Here is a 19,554-nt window from a genome sequence, read left to right as displayed (position 1 = left end):
CTGGCGGGCTACAGTCCATGGGGTCACAAAAAGACACACTAAGTGACTAACACTTAGCTTTTTATATGTAAACAATTATCTTTTCTACAAATAAGGACAGCTTGACTTTTCCTTTTCATTCTGTATGTATTTTATTTATTATTTATTTTTGCCTTTCAGATGTGACGGGGTTGCCAGTAAATGTTGATTAGGCAGAATAGACTTTGCCTTGTCCATATGTTAGTGGAAAGGCATTCTTACCATTAGATATTACGTGAGCAGAGAGTTTTTCATAGATGTCCTTTATCAGATTGAGAAAGTTGCCTTCTTATCTTACTTGTTAAGTAATTGTGTGTTCGTTTTGGTATCCTAAATGACTTGAAGCCTGCACATCAGTTCTTTTTTACAAGCTGATCAATGCAATGTCACATTTCTTACTTGACTATAAGGTCAGAATTTAAAAAACAAAACAGATGCTAAGGCCTTATACTAGTAGAACAGACTTTAGAAATAATCTATTCAAAACTTGTTTAAAGACATATTGAGTTCTTATTGTTATACATTGGTAAGCAGTGTATACTCAGTACTCTAATTTTAAGTTTCTTAAATTATTATATTCCCCTCTTAGGGGAAAATTTTGTTTTCAAGAATTCAGTTCTTTAGGAATATTTTTTTTTTCTGAAATGAGTTGCTAAGCATAGGAATTCCTAAATTTGGTAATTGCCAATTTCATTCTTTTATTTAAAACCAAAAAAATAAATAGATAAATAAAAGTATTTCTGAGTTTGTGATTCGATTCCATGGCTATAATGGAAAAAGTCATTATTGAATCTGGTATTTAAGACTTTCCTCTTCAACAATTTTAAGGTGTGATTTATAGAATTAATAAACTCAGGGAAATGATAAAGTGCAATTCTTAAGAGTAGTCTTCAGCAAAACCACCCCATCAATTTCTTTAGAAATCAATGAATCTCTAGAGCAATCATGTAAAATTTTGGTGCAAATAATTCTCACTTTTGTACATCTAGTCAATACCCTACATAATTCAGAAAGTTTTAAAAGTCATTTGAATTCATGTTTACACAAACTCTTGAATCTTTCTATGGAGATTTTATGTGTGTGTGCTAGGTCGCTCAGTTATGTCCAACTCTTTGCGACCCCATGAATAGTAGCCCGCCAAGCTCCTCTGTCCATGCGGAATCTCCAGGAAGGAATACTGAAGTGGGTTGCCATGCTCTCCTCCAGGATGGGGATTTTAGATATGGTCAAATAAGGGTTGGCTTCTGGAAAAAGACTTCCTTATTTTAGGCCAATCCAACTCTAGTTGGGAAATAAGGTCTTCTAACAAAAGGCTGAGCGCTGAAGAATTAATGCGTTTGAACTGTGGTGTTGGAGAAGACTCTGGAGAGTCCCTTGGACTATAAGGAGATCCAACTAGTCCATTCTGAAGGAGATCAGCCCTGGGATTTCTTTGGAAGGAATGATGCTAAAGCTGAAACTCCAGTACTTTGGCCACCTCATGCGAAGAGTTAACTCATTGGAAAAGACTCTGATGCTGGGAGGGATTGGGGGCAGGAGGAGAAGGGGACGACAGAGGATGAGATGGCTGGATGGCATCACTGACTCGATGGACGTGAGTCTGAGTGAACTCCAGGAGTTGGTGATGGATAGGGAGGCCTGGCGTGCTGCGATTCATGGGGTCGCAAAGAGTTGGACACAACTGAGTGACTGAACTGAACTGAACAAAAGGAAGGACATTTTCCTATTTTATGAATGGTGATAGCAATAGTTACTTTCCTATGGTCACTTCCCACCTAACTCAGAAGAAAAACATTCAGTACAAACGTCTCCCAGCACCTGCTTGATCAGGCCTTCTACTCCCTCTTTGCCTTGTCTTTGAATCCTTTGTTCCTTGCTCACTCAAGGACCGCCACACTCACCTCACTTGTCTTGAGCTTCTGCCTTCTGTTTCCTTTGCCTGGGGTATTTATCCCCTAGATATCTGCTTGGCTTACTCTTAACTCCCTAAGTGTTAACTTATCAAACAGGCCTTTCTTGACCACTTACATAAAGCAGCCACTTCCCTCAACAGTTATTATTGCTTATTCCTTTAACCTGTTTTTCTTCTTAAGACTTAATGTGCTATAGGATTTATGATCCAATGGGACTTTTACATATTTCTCTCTCAAAATGCAATCTTTGATACATATAAGAGATGACAGATGTAAAATTTAAATATTAAAATATGTAAACTTTAAAAGCATGATGATACAATGAAAATTGAGCCAATAATGACTCAAGGATATAGAAACTTGTGTCAGATTAATCTCTTCAATCCTATCCCCCCACCTTCCTGCTAAAGGAGCAGACTTTTATTTACAACTTTTTTATAGCTTTATAGTGTTTCAATAGTTGTGTTCCATGCATGTTATTACACAGACACATTTGTGCCTAAAAACTCATTGTTTCATTTTTGAACCTTATAAAACAGTATATTATTCTAGATATTCTAGGATTTATTTTATTCCACTTTATTTTTCTAAGATTGTTCATGTTGATGGTTTAGCTAATATTTCATCATGTAAATATAACACAATTTTGGGGGTTGTGGCTATTATATATATTGTTACTGTAGACATTTGTGTGCTTGTCTCTTGGAATGTCTGGGAAAGAGTTTCTCTTGGTTATATGTTAATACTTAGGAAAAGAATTGTGTCAAACTGTCTTTAGTAACTGTACTAATTTACTCTTATCACCAGAAGTAGGTAATACCTACATTTTTTTATTCACTCCAGTACTAGGTATTTTGATGTGCCTTTATATTTACCAATCTACTGAGTTAAAATGGTATTTCACTGCAGTAATAATTTGCACTTGTGATAACTAATGAGATTGAACATCCTTTCACACGTCTGTGGGCCATCGCTGCTGTTTTAATTGGAGGGACGACAGTGAGAGCTGTGGCTGAAGCAGTGAGGGAGACGCAGAATGTGGGTATGATGTGGGTGGGGTCGGTGGGGTAGGGGGCACTGGATAACGCCGAGCCTCATGAGTGAGCTGCGGTAATGACGAGGTCAGTCTGGGGCTGTGTGACTTATAGAGAATCGACAAGGGGTTGAAGACTTGAAGCAAGTTAGAAACAATTGCAGTAGGCTGCTGTATTGCTCAAAAATGGTAGCGAATTTGTAGAAGCAGTTATTATTGATCATTTTCCTTGTTTGCTTTAATTTTTCTGTAAACAAAGAGTAACTTTTATTTTTCTATTAAAGCTACATATTCACTTTTTTTTTTCTAAAAACCATGTTTTGAAGTTCTAAAAGTTTATTATTTTTTTCACAGACTCACTAGTAGTTTCACAGAAAAATTTTTAAAATGTGTTATATTTATTCTTAAAATGTAACGATGGCTTTTCTGTCGCCAAAGATGGAGGATTAATTGCTAGTGTAATAATTTTAGCAACGTTGCGTTGAATGGCTTTTATGAACTCAGCAGCTGTGGTTACTCAGACTCAGCAGCTGCAGTTATCCTGACTCAAATGGTTTTGCATCAGTTATTAGAGAAGTCACAAGTTCCTGGTAAATTCATTTTTTGAAATCAGGAAGCTTAAGATAATCTTTTCTTGCAGATATCCTTCTATTTGAATATATTAACTCACATGTCAGGAGCATTTATGATTTACAGCTTTGCCAGTAGCATCACTGGCAAAAAGAAGTAATACAGATGTACTTTTATACAGCATGTATATGTAACCTTCTGGCTTCTAACTGTAAGCAAATCTGAGTTTGAATACTTGTAACATTTTGAGTTTTATGACCATAGCAAGACAAAAACAAGTGGATTAGAAGACTTTATCAGTCTGCTTAATTTTGTAGCATACACAATGATTTTGTATTTATTACTTTTGAGTGCTTATAAGGAAATACTAAGGTCACTAATATTGTATACTTAATTTTTTAACTTCTATAATTGATCATTTAGTTAAAAAACAAAAATGTCTCTTAGTTTGAAAAACTGGCAATTAAAGGGAAATAATTAAGCATTATTTCATCTTTCCTTTGTAAATTATATTTTATGGCAATGAAAGAAAAGTTGATAACAGAAAATTTTTCTTTATTGAATAATTCTACATAATAAATATAAAAGGAATGAAGAAGTTGAAAAGTCACTATTTTACAAACCCTAATAACTGATTCAGAAAATTATTATCAAAGGTTGAAACCATTAGATGGAAAATTGATGGGGAAATGGGCACCAGGGAACAGCTCTCACCACGTGTCCCCAGCGACCAGTCTTTGCATCACAGGAAGTTCTCTGACTCTGAGCCTCCTGATGTGATGCACTGTGAAGAGTGCTTTCCATAAATATTCTTTCAGCAAAGTGAACCTGAGCTTAATCAAGCCTATAGAAATAATTGCTACCTAACAGAAAGCACAGAGGGTAAAGGCACAATGTAAACAACACTGTTCATTCCAGAATGCGGGGCGTCATGCAGGATAACTCAGTTTTATCAGCAGTTGAGGGCACGCAAAGAGGAAGGGCAGGGACTCCTCTGCACTAAAGAGACTCAAAATACAGAGCAACTGCACACCTTTTCTGTGGATACTGAGTTGAACAATACAATTTAAACTACTTTTGAGACCAATCAGGGAAATTTAAATATAAGCTGTGTATGATACACACCCATGATTTTTTTATTAACATTTTAGGTGAAATAATAGTGTTCTGGTTATGTTCTTTTTTTTTTTTTTTTTTTTGAGCTGCGTATTACTAATAAGAGAAGTAAATAACATGCCCTGGGTCTTGTTTTGCGGCTCTGCCGGGTCTTTGTTGCTGCACCTGGGCATGTTGCTCTAGCTGTGGGGACTGGGGGCCCTCTCTGGTCACAGTGACGGGCTTTTTGTTGCAGAGCACGGCTCTAGGGTGAGCAGCTGTCAGGAGTTGTGGCACGTGGGCTCAGTGGTTGTGCCTCGTGGGCTTGGTTGCTCTGTGGCAGGTGGAATCCTCCTGAATCAGGGACTAAACATGGGTCTCCTGCATTGACAAGCAGATTCTGGACCACCAGGGAAGTCCTTGAATTTGTTTGAAAACACTTAAGGAATAATGCCAAAGTAAAAGTAAATAAGAGATTAGGGAAGTAAGTTCAGGAAAATCTTGACCATAGTTGAATCTGGATAGGTATCTTTAAAAATATTCTTAGTAAAATCAACTTCTGTATATCTTTGAAAAGGTCCACAGTAAAATTAATTGTACAAAGTTACAATAAATGTGATAGATATTTATGGGTCTTCTTCACCTTGTCACCCAATTAAAATGGAGACAGCTTTCAGAACTTACCTCCAAAAAATTCTTGGTAGTAGGCAGCAGGTCACTCCATGGTAGATGGTGGAAAAAGCAAATATTCTGAGCCCACTTCTCAGTCGGCATGGCAGGCACCAGCAGCAGCCTGAGAGCACAGATCGAGTGAATCAAGGAGGCAGGGACACTTGAGACAAGCTTTGGTTCCTGAGCCAAGGCCAAAGAGGACAGTGAGAAAAGTCACGTCCTCTGTGTGCACCAGAAGAGTCAGCTTTTATTTACTTACTCTGACTGAAATAACCCATGTTTTCACTGGCCCTAAATGCCTACTTTTCTACTTTCCTGTTTATTCTGTGAACTCCCAAACATTGTTTTAATGATTATCATGGTTCAGGTTCACCTCAGTTCAGCTCAGTCTCTCAGTCGTGTCCGACTCTTTGCGACCCCATGAATTGCAGCACGCCAGGCCTCCCTGTTCATCACCAACTCCTGGAGTTCACCCAAACTCATGTGCATTGAGTTGGTGATGCCATCCAGCCATCTCATCCTCTGTCGTCCCCTTCTCCTCCTGCCCCCAGTCCCTCCCAGCATCGGGGTCTTTTCTAATGAGTCAGCTCTTCGCATCAGGTGGCCAAAGTATTGGAGTTTCAGCTTCAGTATCAGTCCTTCCAATGAGCACACAGGACTGATCTCCTTTAGAATGGACTGATTGGATCTCCTTGCAGTCCAGGGACACTCAGGAGTCTTCTCCAACACCACAGTTCAAAAGCATCAATTCTTCAGCATTCAGCTTTCTTTACAGTCCAACTCTCACATCCATACATGATCACTGGACAAACCATAGCTTTGAATAGATGGACCTTTGTTGGCAAAGGAATGTCTCTGCTTTTTAATATGTTGTCTAGGTTGGTCATAGCTTTTCTTCCAAGAAGCAAGTGTTTTTTTAATTTCATGGCTGCAGTCACCATCTGCAGTGATTTTGGAGCCCCCAAAATAAAGTCTCTCACTGTTTCCCCATCTATTTGCCATGAAGTGATGGGACCGCATGCCATGATCTTAGTTTTCTGAATGTTGAGATTTAAGCCAGCTTTTTCACTCTCATCTTGCACTTTCATCAAGAGGCTCTTTACTTCTTCTTCACTCTCTGCTATAAGGGTGGTTTCATCTGCATATCTGAGGTTATTGATATTTCTCCCAGCAGTCTTGATCCAGTTTGTGCTTCATCCAACGCAGCATTTCCTCTGATGTACTCTGCATATAAGTTAAACAAGCAGGGTGACAATGGACAGCCTTGACCTACTTCTTTCCCGGTTTGTAACCAGTCTGTTGTTCCGTGTCCAGTTCTAATTGTTGCTTCTTGACCTGCATACAGGTTTCTCAGGAAGCAGGTCAGGTGGCCTGGTATTCTCATCTCTAAAAAATTTCCACTGTCAATAAAGCAGAAGTAGATGTTTTTCTGGAACTCTTTTGCTTTTTTTCATGATCCAATGGATGTTGGCAATTTGATCTCTGGTTTCTCTGCCTTTTCTAAATCCAGCTTGAACATCTGGAAGTTCACGGTTGACATACTGTTGAAGCCTGGCTTGGAGAACTTTGAGCATTTCTTTGCTAGTGTGTGAGATGAGTGGAATTGTGTGATAGTTTGAGCATTCTTTGGCACTGCCTTTCTTTGGGATTGAAAAGAAAACTGACCTTTTCCAGTCCTGTGGCCACTGCTGAGGTTTCCAAATTTGCTGGCATGTTGAGTGCAGCATTTTCACAGCACCATCTTTTAGGATTTGAAATAGCTCATTGGAATTTCATCACCTCCACTAGCTTTGTTTGTAGTGACGCTTCCTAAGGCCCACTTGACCTTACATTCCAGGATGTCTGGCTCTAGGTGAGTGATCACACCATCGTGGTTGTATGGGTCATGAGGATCTTTTTTGGATAGTTTCTGTGTATTCTTGCCACCCCTTGTAATATCTTCTGCTTCTGTTAGGTCCATACCATTTCTGTCCTTTATTGTGCCCATCTTTGTATGAAATGTTCCCTTGATATCTCTAATTTTCTTGAAGAGATTTCTAGTCTTTCCCATTTTATTGTTTTCCACTATTTCTATGCATTGATCACTGAGGAAGGCTTTCTTATCTCTCCTTGCTGTTCCTCAGAACTCGGCATTCATCTGTATATCTTTCTTTTTCTCCTTTGCTTTTTGTTTCTTGTCCTTTGTCAGCTATTTGTAAGGCCTCCTCAGACAACCATTTTGCCTTTTTGCATTTCTTTCATTTGGGCATGGTCTTAATCACTGCCTTCTGTACAATGTCATGAACCTAGGTCCATAGTTCTTCAGGGACTCTGTCTAGCAGATCTAATCCTTTGAATCTGTCACTTCCATTGTATAATCATAAGGGATTTGATTTATGTCATACCTGAATGGTCAAATCCCTTATGATTATACAGTGAAGTCAGAAATAGATTTAAGGGACTAGATATGATAGATAGAGTGCCTGATGAACTATGGACTGAGGTTCGTGACATGGTACAGGAGACAGGGATCAAGACATTCCCATGGAAATGAAATGCAAAAAAGTAAAATGGCTATCTGGGGAGGCCTTCCAAATAGCTGTGAAAAGAAGAGAAGAGAAAAGCAAAGGAGAAAAGGAAAGATATAAGCATCTAAATGCAGAGTTCCAAAGAATAGCAGGAAGAGATAAGAAAGCCTTCCTCAGCGATCAATGCAAAGAAATAGAGGAAAACAACAGAATGGAAAAGACTAGAGATCTCTTCAAGAAAATTAGAGATATCAAGGGAACATTTCATGCAAAGATGGGCTCGATAAAGGACAGAAATAATATGGACCTAACAGAAGCAGAAGATATTAAGAAGAGGTGGCAAGAATACACAGAAGAACTGTACAAAAAAGATCTTCACGACCAAGATAATCACGATGGTATGATCACTCACCTAAAGCCAGACTGCCTGGAATATGAAGTCAAGTGTGCCTTAGAAAGCATCACTATAAACAAAACAAGTGGAGGTGATGGAATTCCAGTTGAGCTCTTTCAAATCCTGAAATATGATGCTATGAAAGTGCTGCACTCAATATACCAGCAAATTTGGAAACCTCAGCAGTGGCCACAGGACTGGAAAAGGTCAGTTTTCATTCTAATCCCAAAGAAAGGCAATGCCAGGGAATGCTCAAACTACCACACAGTTGTACTCATTTCACACGCTAGTAAAGTAGTGCTCAAAATTCTCCAAGCCAGGCTTCAGCAATATGTGAACCGTGAACTTCCTGATGTTCAAGCTGGTTTTAGAAATTGCCAACATCTGCTGGATCATGGGAAAAGCAAGAGAGTTCCAGAAAAACATTTATTTCTGCTTTATTGACTATGCCAAAGCCTTTGGCTGTGTGGATCACAAGAAACTGTGGAAAATTCTTCAAGAGATGGGAATACTAGACCACCTGACCTGCCTCTTGAGAAACCTATATGCAGGTCAGGAAGCAACAGTTAGAATTGGATATGGTACAACAGACTGGTTCCAAATAGGAAAAGGAGGACATCAAGGCTGTATATTGTCACCCTGCTTATTTAACTTCTATGCAGAGTACATCATGAGAAATGCTGGGCTGGAAGAAGCACAAGCTGGAATCAAGATTGCCGGGAGAAATATCCATAACCTCAGATAAGCAAATGACACCACCCTTATGGCAGAAAGTGAAGAGGAACTAAAAAGCCTCTTGATGAGAGTGAAAGAGGAGAGTGAAAAAGTTGGCTTAAAGCTCAACATTCAGAAAACGAAGATCATGGCATCTGGTTCCATCACTTCATGGGAGATAGATGGGGAAATAGTATCAGTTTTTATATTTGGGGCTCCAAAATCACTGCAGATGGTGACTGCAGCCATGAAATTAAAAGAGGCTTATTCCTTGGAAGAAAAGTTATGACCAACCTAGATAGCATATTCAAAAGCAGAGACATTACTTTGCCAACAAAGGTCCGTCTAATGAAGGCTATGGTTTTCCCAGTGGTCATGTATGGATGTGAGAGTTGGACTGAGAAGAAAGCTGAGCGCCAAAGAATTGATGCTTTTGAACTGTGGTGTTGGAGAAGACTCTTGAGAGTCCTTTGGACTGCAAGAAGATCCAACCAGTCCATTCTAAAGGAGATCAGCCCTGGGTGTTCTTTGGAAGGAATGATGCTAAAGCTGAGACTCCAGTACTTTGGCCAACTCATGCAAATAGTTGACTCATTGGAAAAGACTCTGATGCTGGGAGGGATTGGGGGCAGGAGGAGAAGGGGACGACAGAGGATAAGATGGCTGGCTGGCATCACTGACTCGATGGACGTGAGTTTGAGTGAACTCTGGGTGATGGTGATGGACAGGGAGGCCTGGCGTGCTATGATTCATGGGGTCACAACGAATCAGACATGACTGAGCTACTCAACTGAACTGAACTGAACTGAATGGTCTAGTGGTTTTCCCTACTTTCTTCAATTTAAGTCTGAATTTGTCAATAAGAAGTTCATGATCTGACCCACAGTCAACTCCCGGTCTTGTTTTTGCTTACTGTATAGAGCTTCTCCACTTTTGGCTGAAAGAATACAATCAGTCCTATTTCAGTACTGACCATCTGGTGATGTCCATGTGTAGAGTCTTTTCTTGTGTTGTTTGAAGAGGGTGTGTAATTATGGTGGTTAATTTAATGAACTGCACATGTCTGTTTTTTATGATTTGATGAAGTTTGGCATTGTGACATTGTGAGAGCATCACAGTATAGCAAACATTTCCATCACCCCCGAAGTTTTCCCTCACAGTTTACAGTCCCTTCATCTTCTCTTCCCTTCCCTATCCCAGGCAACTCTGATTTCTGTTTTGTCAGTTTGTGTGAGGTTTGCATTTTCTAGAGTTTTACATAAGAGTAAGAGTTAAGTACTCTTTTTGGTTTAGTTTCTTTCTCATTCAGTATTATTACTCTAAGATTCATCTGTGTGATCTTATTGGGACCATGGGATTTTAAATTGCTGATTAGTAGACCATCGTACAGGCAAGGCAGTGGCACCCCATTCCGGTACTCTTGCCTGGAAAATCCCATGGACAGAGGAGCCTGGTAGGCTGCAGTCCATGGGTTTCGCTAGGAGTTGGACACGACTGAGTGACTTCACTTTCTCTTTTCACTTTTATGCATTGGAGAAGGAAATAGCAACCCACTCCAGTGTTCTTACCTGGAGAATCCCAGGGATGGGGGATCCTGGTGGGCTGCCATTTATGGGGTCTGACACAGCTGACGTGACTTAGCAGCAGCAGCAGACCATCGTATGGATATACTACAGCTTGCTTATTCATTCACTTCTTGAAAGACATTATATTGTTTCCAGTTTGAGGCTACTAAGATTAAGTTAAGTTTTGAACATTTGAACCTTTTATGTTTTCTGTTAGCACATGCTTTTATTTTGCTTGGACAAATACTTAGGAGTGAGTGACTGGATCATATGATACGTATATGTTTACTTTTTAATTAACTGCCAAACTGTTTTTAAATGTCAGTTAATAAATTTTTCATAATATATGAAAATATTAGGAAACATGAAGTCTTTTATATCTGTGTGTATAGCTATGTATATGTTATGTAAAGCATTCATATATTCTGTGTCTGTCTAAAAAGTAACAAAGTACAATTTTACTCCTAGCAAGTTGGATTGTTAGAGCCACTAATTATATGAAAATTTATGATTATACAAAAAATTATCACTCTACAAAACATCACGATTATATATATCTCCACAAGGCAGAGATGGTTCCAAACATTTCATATAGTCTAATGATTAATTCCAGATTTCAGTTATTTAATATTAACCAGAGATATACATAAAACATCAATATCTATGATTTATACTGAAGTGTTCAGGCTATCACTTCAAATAATATATACCTCAGTATTTGAAAACTGATATATTCACTAGTTTTAGTAAAACTTAAACGTCTTTTGATGAGAAATTCATTCTTAATTTGCTTCTTAAAATTGAAAAAGCTAGATGATCTCCTCCTATCCATTTTCAGGCTTTAAATATCATATTGCTTAGAAATATGAGAAAAAAATGGTGATATGAGTACTTGATATGGTAGATTGCCTGCACATTTCACTTTTGATCTTGAGTGCAATCTTATCTGTCAAATCAGCAACATAAATTACAGTTTGGGCTTGAATGTGACTGGCATAAATATTATTATTGAGCACAAGAGGGACATAGAGAAAGGATTCTCCACCCTTTATCTTGTATTTTTTAACATTAGAAAGATAAACCTCTGGATTTTCTCCTATATCTCACTTTAATAGCTTAGTCTACTGTTTTCCTTTTACAGTATGTAGCAAGATTTAATATAATTTCTTACATCCTGATATTTTTGGTAACACAGTGAAACATATTGTACCTAGCCAGGCACCCAGAGGGAAGATGACAATGTCAGGGAGTGAGTGAAGAGAGAATATGGACTAAGTAAACTTTTATGGACACCCAAACAGCTATTGAAAAAGGAAATATTAATAATACTTCTGCTGAAATTTAAAAAATAATATTTTTAATGAATTTATATTTATTTCAAATACAAATAGAAAAATATAATGTATGCATATAAAATGTTACACATTATATGAAATGTAATAGAAATTCTTTTTCTGTAAATTGTCATTGGAAGAAAAGATGATTTAGCTATTTTTCTTTCTGATATGTATACATTTAATTGCTTTTAGCGTATTTTGGGATTACTAGATATTTTTGTGCAGATCAGTTCTGTTCAGTCGCTGATTCATGTTTGACACTTTGTGACCCTGTGACCCTATGAACTGCAGCATGCCAGGCTGTTCATCACCAAATCCCAGAGCCTGCTCAAACTCATATCCATCGAGTCGGTGATGCCATCCAACCATCTTGTATAGTTCTTCTGTGTATTCTTGCCACCTTTTCTTAATATCTTCTGCTTCTGCTAGATCCATACCATTTCTGTCCCTTATTGTGCCCATCCTTGCATGAAATGTTCCCTTGGTGTCTCTAATTTTCTTGAAGAGATCTCTAGTCTTTTCCATTCTGTTGTTTTCCTCTATTTCCTTGCTTTGATCACTGAGGAAGGCTTTCTTATCTCTCCTTGCTATTCTTTAGAACTCTGCATTCAAATGAGTATTTCTTTCCTCTTTTCCTTTGCCTTTAGCTTCTCTTCTTTTCTCAGCTATTTGTAAGGCCTCCTCAGACAACCATTTTGCCTGCATTTTTGCATTTTTTTCTTGGGGATGGTCTTGATCACTGCCTCCTATACAATGTCACGAACCTCTCAGTCCATAGTTCTTCAGGCACTCTGTAGCAGATCTCATACCTTGAATCTGTTGGTCATTTCCACTGTATAATCATAAAGTATTTGATTTTGGTCAACCTGAATGGTCTAATGATTTTCCCTGATTTCTTCAACTTACATCTGAATTTGGCAATAAGGAGTTCATGATCTGAGCCACAGTCAGCTCCTGGTCTTGTTTTTGCTAAGTGTATAGAGCTTCTCCCGGAGAAGGCAATGGCACCCCACTCCAGTACTCTTGCCTGGAAAATCCCATGGGCGGAGGAGCCTGGTAGACTGCAGTCCATGGGGTCACTAAGAGTCGGACACGATTGAGCGACTTCACTTTCACTTTTCACTTTCATGCATTGGAGAAGGAAATGGCAACCCACTCCAGTGTTCTTGCCTGGAGAATCCCAGGGTCGGGGGAGCCTGGTGGGCTGCTGTCTATGGGGTCGCACAGAGTCGGACATAACTGACGTGACTTAACAGCAGCAACAGCAGCAGCATAGAGCTTCTCCTTCTTTGGCTGCAAAGAATATAATCAGTCTTACTTCTGTACTGACCCTCTGGTGATGTCCATGTGTATAGTCTTCTATTGTGTTGTTGGAAGAGGGTGTTTGCTGTGACCATTGCATTCTCTTGGAAAACTCTGCTACTCTTTGCCCTGCTGCATTTTGCACTCCAAGGCCAAACTTGTCTGTTACTTCAGGTATCTCTTGACTTCCTTCTTTTGCATTCCAGTCCCCTATAATGAAAAGGACATCTTTTTTTGGTGTTAGTTCTAGGAAGTCTTGTAGGTCTTCATAGAATCGTTCAGCTTCTTTGTTCAACTTCATTAGTGGTTGGGGCATAGACTTGGATTACTGTGATTTTAAATGGTTTTCCTTGGAAACGAACAGAGATCATTTTGTCATTTTTGACATTGTACCCAGGTTCTCTTTTGAACTCCTTTGATGACTATGAGGGCTGCTCCATCTCTCCTAAGGGATTTTTGCCCACAGTAGAAGATATAATGATCATCTGAATTAAATTCAAGCATTCCGGTCCATTTTAGTTCACTGATTCCTAAAATGTTGATGTTCACTCTTGCCGTCTCTTGTTTGACCACTTCCAATTTTACCTTGATTCATGGACCTAACATTCCAGGTTCCTATGCAGTATTGCTCTTTACAGCATCAGACTTTATTTCCACACCAGTCACATTCACAACCGGGCATTGTTAACACTTTGGCTCTGACTCTTCGTTCTTTTTGTAGTTACTTCTCCAGTCTTCCCCAGTAGCATATTGGGCACCTACCCACCTGGGGAGTTCATCTTTGTATCATATCTTTTTTCCTTTTCATGCTGTTCATGGGGTTCTCAAGGCAAGAATACTAAAGTGGTTTACCATTCCCTTCTCTAGAGGACCAGCTTTTGTCAGAACTCTCTGCCATGACCCGTCCCATCTTGGGTCGCCCTACACAACATGTCTAATTATATTCCTTGTAAAATTAGAATTTTAAATACATTTTTGCCTTCTCTTGTTTTATCATGTAGCTATATATCAATCTAGTTAGAAGTCTCATAATTTTAGTTACTTTAAAAAATCTGATCTCTTTTATATCTGTTTTCTATGTTATTAATTATAGTCTTATTTTTTCTTCCATCTACATTCTCAGCTTTATAAGTTGTTATGTTTGGCTTGGTTTTCAGTATTGCTTCTGTTTGAACATAAGTGGTTTCTGTTTTAATTTTCCTCTGTGAATCTCATTCACTGTAGTTCTATCAGTTTTGATTTGTAGAATTTTCATGATTGCAGTGTATGGTGTGTAGTTTGAATTTTGATCACTGTATTTAGACATATCACATTATCACCCAAAAGCCAAGGTAACAAACAGCAACTGTCTCTGCTCTTTCCCTCTGCAAGGCAGTTTGTTTTCTAACTAGCCTATTGAGTTACTTTTATTGAAAGTTCTGGAGTTCTGTTTTCTCTCTTTGAAAATTTGAACCTTATGAACTCAGTGAGGGACATTTTACAAAGTAATTGACCAACGTTTTTCAAAAGTGTCAAGGTCAGAAGGAAAAAGAATGACTGTCACAGTTTTGGGTGAGAGTATGATAAATAACAGCTAAATGCAATGTGTTATTTTCCTGAGAGAATAATAGGAAATCTGTGGGAAAAGTGGTAAAATTCGAACATAGTTTGTAGTAGACTAGTTAATAGTATTGTACAGTGTTAATTTCCTTGTTCTGTTAATTATATTGTGATTATGTAAGATGTTACTATCATTAGGAGTTAACTGTATAATTGGAATTTTCTGTACTATTTTTGCCACTTTTATATAAATCTAAAAATAGTTCACAGTAAAAAGTAAACAGACAAACCAACCAAGCTGTAGGCCCCTTAGGCAGATAGACCAGGGCATATGCTGGCTTAAGAGCCCACCAGGTCTCTAGGTCCGCTCTGCCTCTTTGGCTCTGCGATTTAACGCTTTCCAAACTCAATTTTCCTTGCATTTCAGTGATAAATTTTAAAAGATTTTTTGTTGCTAATATTTTATTTATGCATAATTTTAAATTGCACTGTTATAAAATTTTCTCCAGGTATTTAATCTACTGCCATATACCCCGAGACAAACATGTAATTTGCTTAATTTGTTTGACAATCCATTTTCTCGCCTGTAATTTGAGAATGAGCATTCATTTGTAAAGTCTATATTCTTTCTCATTCCAAGAAGGACCTTACTGGAGGTGACTTACAGAAATAAAAATAATCTATTGTATAAAATCAATAGTTGAGGAAATCAAAGAGAAAATTAGGAAAAGAGAACTAGGGAAATAGTTTATGCCAAAAGAAGACAAACAACAACTCATGCTCTCAGGTTCTGTAAAGCTGTTGTTAGATTAGGAATTCTCCTGTGTGCTTTACAACATCGATAAGAAAGGAAAAATAAAATTGTAAGATTTAGTATACTGCAGTAAAGACACAGCTGCTCAGGAGAAGCCTAGGCATTCCCTAGGTGTCTCTCGTCGTTTTTAGTGAGCACTGATGGAGAGCAGTGGCGGCGCCTCCTGCGGGCCCTACAGCGTTGCCGCTGCCCTGGAGCGTGCTAGGGGCCTGGTGCGAGCTGTGCAGTACGGTCAGCACATGGAAGAAGTGATGTGCTTTTCATGGGAAATTTCATTCCCTTTGACACCATTTTAAAGGATTATCATTGAAAAAAATATTTTTAATTGGTTTAACACATGAGTATTGAAAAGATATTTTATCATCTGTACTTTGTAAAAAGATAAATGTGTCAGATTTTATAAAAACAAAAGATGATCCATTGTTACAAGTTATAACCCCATCCTCATTATACAATATTTTTATTATGCATTTGAAATCCCTTTTCATTACTATTTGTTCATCAGAGATTATAATTGTGTTTTTTTCTAGCAGAGCTGATGAATTAGATGCTGTTTTAGGGTTCAGCTAGAGCAAATGAAAATAATTTATCAGAAAAACAAAGAAAATGAAATATAAATCTGCTTTTCATAGCAGTGCTCATATGTTATTTTTCTGGGAAGAAAACCTTTTTGGGCTGGTAAACATTTTATTTTAAAATAGTTTTTAACATCAACTGTAAAAAACATCATGTGTAGAAAAATATTTGAGCCTTTTTTCCTTTAGACATCTCTTTGCATTCTTATTTTGTTTTCTGTCGTGTTTGACAAATTTTAAACACAAATAGGTGATAGCAATTGTTACTAGAGTCAAAATAGCACTTCTTCTGACTGCCAACTAGTGATGTTTGTGGTCTAGCAGAGCTGATGAATTAGATGCTGTTGTAGGGTTCAGCTAGAGCAAATGAAAATAATTTATCAGAAAAACAAAGAAAATGAAACAATGAATCACCACAATTTTTTCTAGATTAGAGAATCAATAAAAAAACTCTAGAAGGAACTTGAGTTTAACAGCAGGAATCTGTATGTTTATCAGTTAATTAGTGCATTTATTTTGAAAGATTTATGGTCCTTATTTTATTGTGAACTTTAATAGTATAAGAACCCTCAGAATCTGTTAAAAAGGAAAAACAGCTTATATCTCTGAAAAAGTAAAACAGAAAAAATAGTTGACACCTGGAAAATGTTGATGTATAAAATATTAGCTTAGGAAAACATATAGGTTGGATTTGGGGATTTATTTTGTTTCTGTCAGATAAGCAATGAGCTAGCACAGTTTTAATATTCAGTTGAAATATTTATGAAGAACCATCAAAAGATACTTAACTGATTTTATACACCTAGTCTAATATCTATAATATAATAATAGAATACTCAGTGATATCCTGGATCATTCTTAGTAAATGATTAAGAAGACATTGATATTTTTGAAATGGAAGCCATTATACACTATGTTGAAAAGAAAATGTGAGTGAATGATTTTGATGAGAATGAGGTTGTGTGTGTGTGTTAGTCGCTCAGTCGAGTCCAACTCTTTGCGACCCCATGGTCTGTCCATGGGATTCTCCAGACAGGAATGCTGGAGTGGGCCGCTATTTTCTTCTCTAGAGAATGGTGACAGAGAAGCTGATAACTTGAAAGTTACAGAAGTGAAGTGAAGTGAAAGTTGCTTAGTCGCATGTGACTCTTTGCAACCCCAGGAGGTTCCTCGGTCCATGGAATTTTCCAGGCAAGAATACTAGAGTATGTAGCCATTCCTTTCTCCAAGGAATCTTCTCCACCCAGGGATTGAACCCAGGTCTCCTGCTTTGCAGGCAGATTCTTCAGTGTCTGAGCCATCAGACACCTTTCACAGAATTGAAAGCCCTAAGTAGGAAAGAATTTATTTTGCTTGATTTTTACTAATTAATCTATAACTTCTTTCATTTGAGTCTTACATATAGAAGAAACATTGAGATGGCAACTTAAAATCAATATAGAATCCTAAAAGCTTAGATTTATTGTAATGAGTACCAACAGTTACTTAAAATTGTTTTACTATTTCGTAGTTTGCTATACTGTTTATTGGGCTTCCCTGGTGGCTCAGATGGTGAAGAATCTACCTGCAATGCAGGAGACCCTGGTTCCATCCCTGGATTGGAAAGATCCCCTAGAGAAGGGAATGCCTACCCTTTGCAGTATTGTTGCCCGGAGAATTCCATGGACAGAGGAGTCTGGTGGGCTACAGTCCATGGGGTCATGAAAAGTATGACACAGCTGAGCGACTAACGCTTTCACTTCACTTTCATACTATTTACTATCTTTTCTGTCATTTCATCTTTTCAAAACATTATATCAGTATTTTGAGGTTATGCAATTTAAAGCATTCCAATTGAAAAATATTTTTATTTCAGAAGTGAGCAAATAGGTTATTAAGAATGGATCTAACTAAAGAAGTAGCTTTTCAAATGAAAAGTCATTATAATATGCATATATACACACACACACACACACACACACACACACAGTCTTTATAAGTTAAATATGGCTGTTTTTGTATCCTACTGAATAGTCGTGTTCATTTATTGCTTTTTATTTTCTTCATTCAGGTTATTTCACAGTTGAAGATCTTAGGCAGATCTGTAACAGCTGGTTGCAAATTTGATAGAGAAATCTGGTCTAATGAACTTTCTCCTGTCCTCAATCTCTGGAAGAAATTAAATCAGGTTAGTAGTGGAACATTCTTCCTTTGTTTTTTTGTATTTTCCTCCATATCCTTTTCTTTTTCCAGTTTTATCTCCAAATATGTTGGTAAATTTTGGCATTGATGTGCCCTTAATGTATGCAGTATCCTGGAAAAAGATGAAAGAAATAATAGTAATAGAAGTAGATCAGCCCAAGAAGTAATGTCACCAGTGTAATTTGTCTTATCCTGGTAATGTACTGTGACATCCTCTGTGGCTAATACATATTTTGTTCACTCTTTGTCTTCTCTTCCCTCTTTCTGTAAAGTCAATGACTTCTCTTAAGTGTGAAAATTTTCAAAGGAATCCAAGTGCTAAGAAAAAGCAATTCATTGACTAGAAATATTTCTATATTGCAGAACAGTTATAGATTATAGATGGTTGCTTGCTCACTAGGCAAAACCATTACAGTATTAATGGTTACTATTCTAATTGAATAAGGACTTTCTGAAATTAAAAAATATAATTTTACAACTCATATGTTTAGTAATGCTATAAAAATATTTATATATCGATAGTCTTCTCCAATAAGGGAAGTCAAATTAGGCTTATTTCAGAACCTATAAAATTTCAAACCCTCAAATCTTAGTTTTCAAGTTATTCTTAGTGTCAACAATTGGTGATTGTTGGGAGTCTGAATAAATAATGACCTCAGCTAACTGGAATTGCCACTTTATTTAGACCATCAGGTTGATAAAGCTTGAGGAAGAATTAGAGAGTGAAAAGATATACTGCATCCCTTGGTGTTCCAAACCCAGGCTCTCCACTAGTGCCTGAGGCATACAGGTAACCTCATTGCACAGATTCCTGACCATGAAGTCATGGCCCTGATTTCCATTCTTCGTATCAGTTCATATTGAAGTTATTATTCTTTAACCTTCTTTTTTTTCTTAAACCAACCTTTGCTTATACATTAAAATCAAATTTATACAAATTTATTGAGGAAATTTACTGTTAATCTGATTCTTATTTCTTTGTAACTCATTAGTTTTTTGCCCGCAGAGAAGGCAATGGCACCTCACTCTAGTACTCTTGCCTGGAAAATCCCATGATTGGAGGAGCCTGGTAGGCTGCAGTCCATGGGATCGCTAAGAGTCAGACATGACTGAGCAACTTCACTTTCACTTTTCACTTTCATGCATTGGAGAAGGAAATGGCAACCCACTCCAGTGTTCTAGTGTTCTTGCCTGGAGAATCCCAGGGACGGGGGAGCCTGGTGGGCTGCCGTCTATGGGGTCGCACAGAGTCAGACACAACTGAAGTGACTTAGCAGCAGCAGCAGCAGAATATTTTGTCTCTATTTTCCCTAAATTTCACCACA

At 37.7% G+C, this 19,554-nt stretch overlaps 1 protein-coding gene across 2 annotated transcripts in view; it reads left to right on the top strand.

Annotated features, from left to right (window-relative positions):
* Positions 1-19,554, top strand: part of DYNC2H1 (dynein cytoplasmic 2 heavy chain 1) — a 388,421-nt gene that overhangs the window by 258,686 nt on the left and 110,181 nt on the right. For both annotated transcript variants that reach the window (XM_040257838.1, XM_040257837.1), the window contains one exon: positions 18,099-18,215. In XM_040257838.1, the coding sequence (XP_040113772.1) occupies positions 18,099-18,215 (117 nt within the window). The remainder of the gene's footprint in view (positions 1-18,098; positions 18,216-19,554) is intronic.

The sequence above is a fragment of the Oryx dammah genome, unplaced genomic scaffold (assembly GCF_014754425.2).
Source record: "Oryx dammah isolate SB20612 unplaced genomic scaffold, SCBI_Odam_1.1 HiC_scaffold_17, whole genome shotgun sequence".
NCBI lineage: Eukaryota > Metazoa > Chordata > Mammalia > Artiodactyla > Bovidae > Oryx > Oryx dammah.
This window is presented reverse-complemented; position numbering and strand designations above follow the sequence as displayed.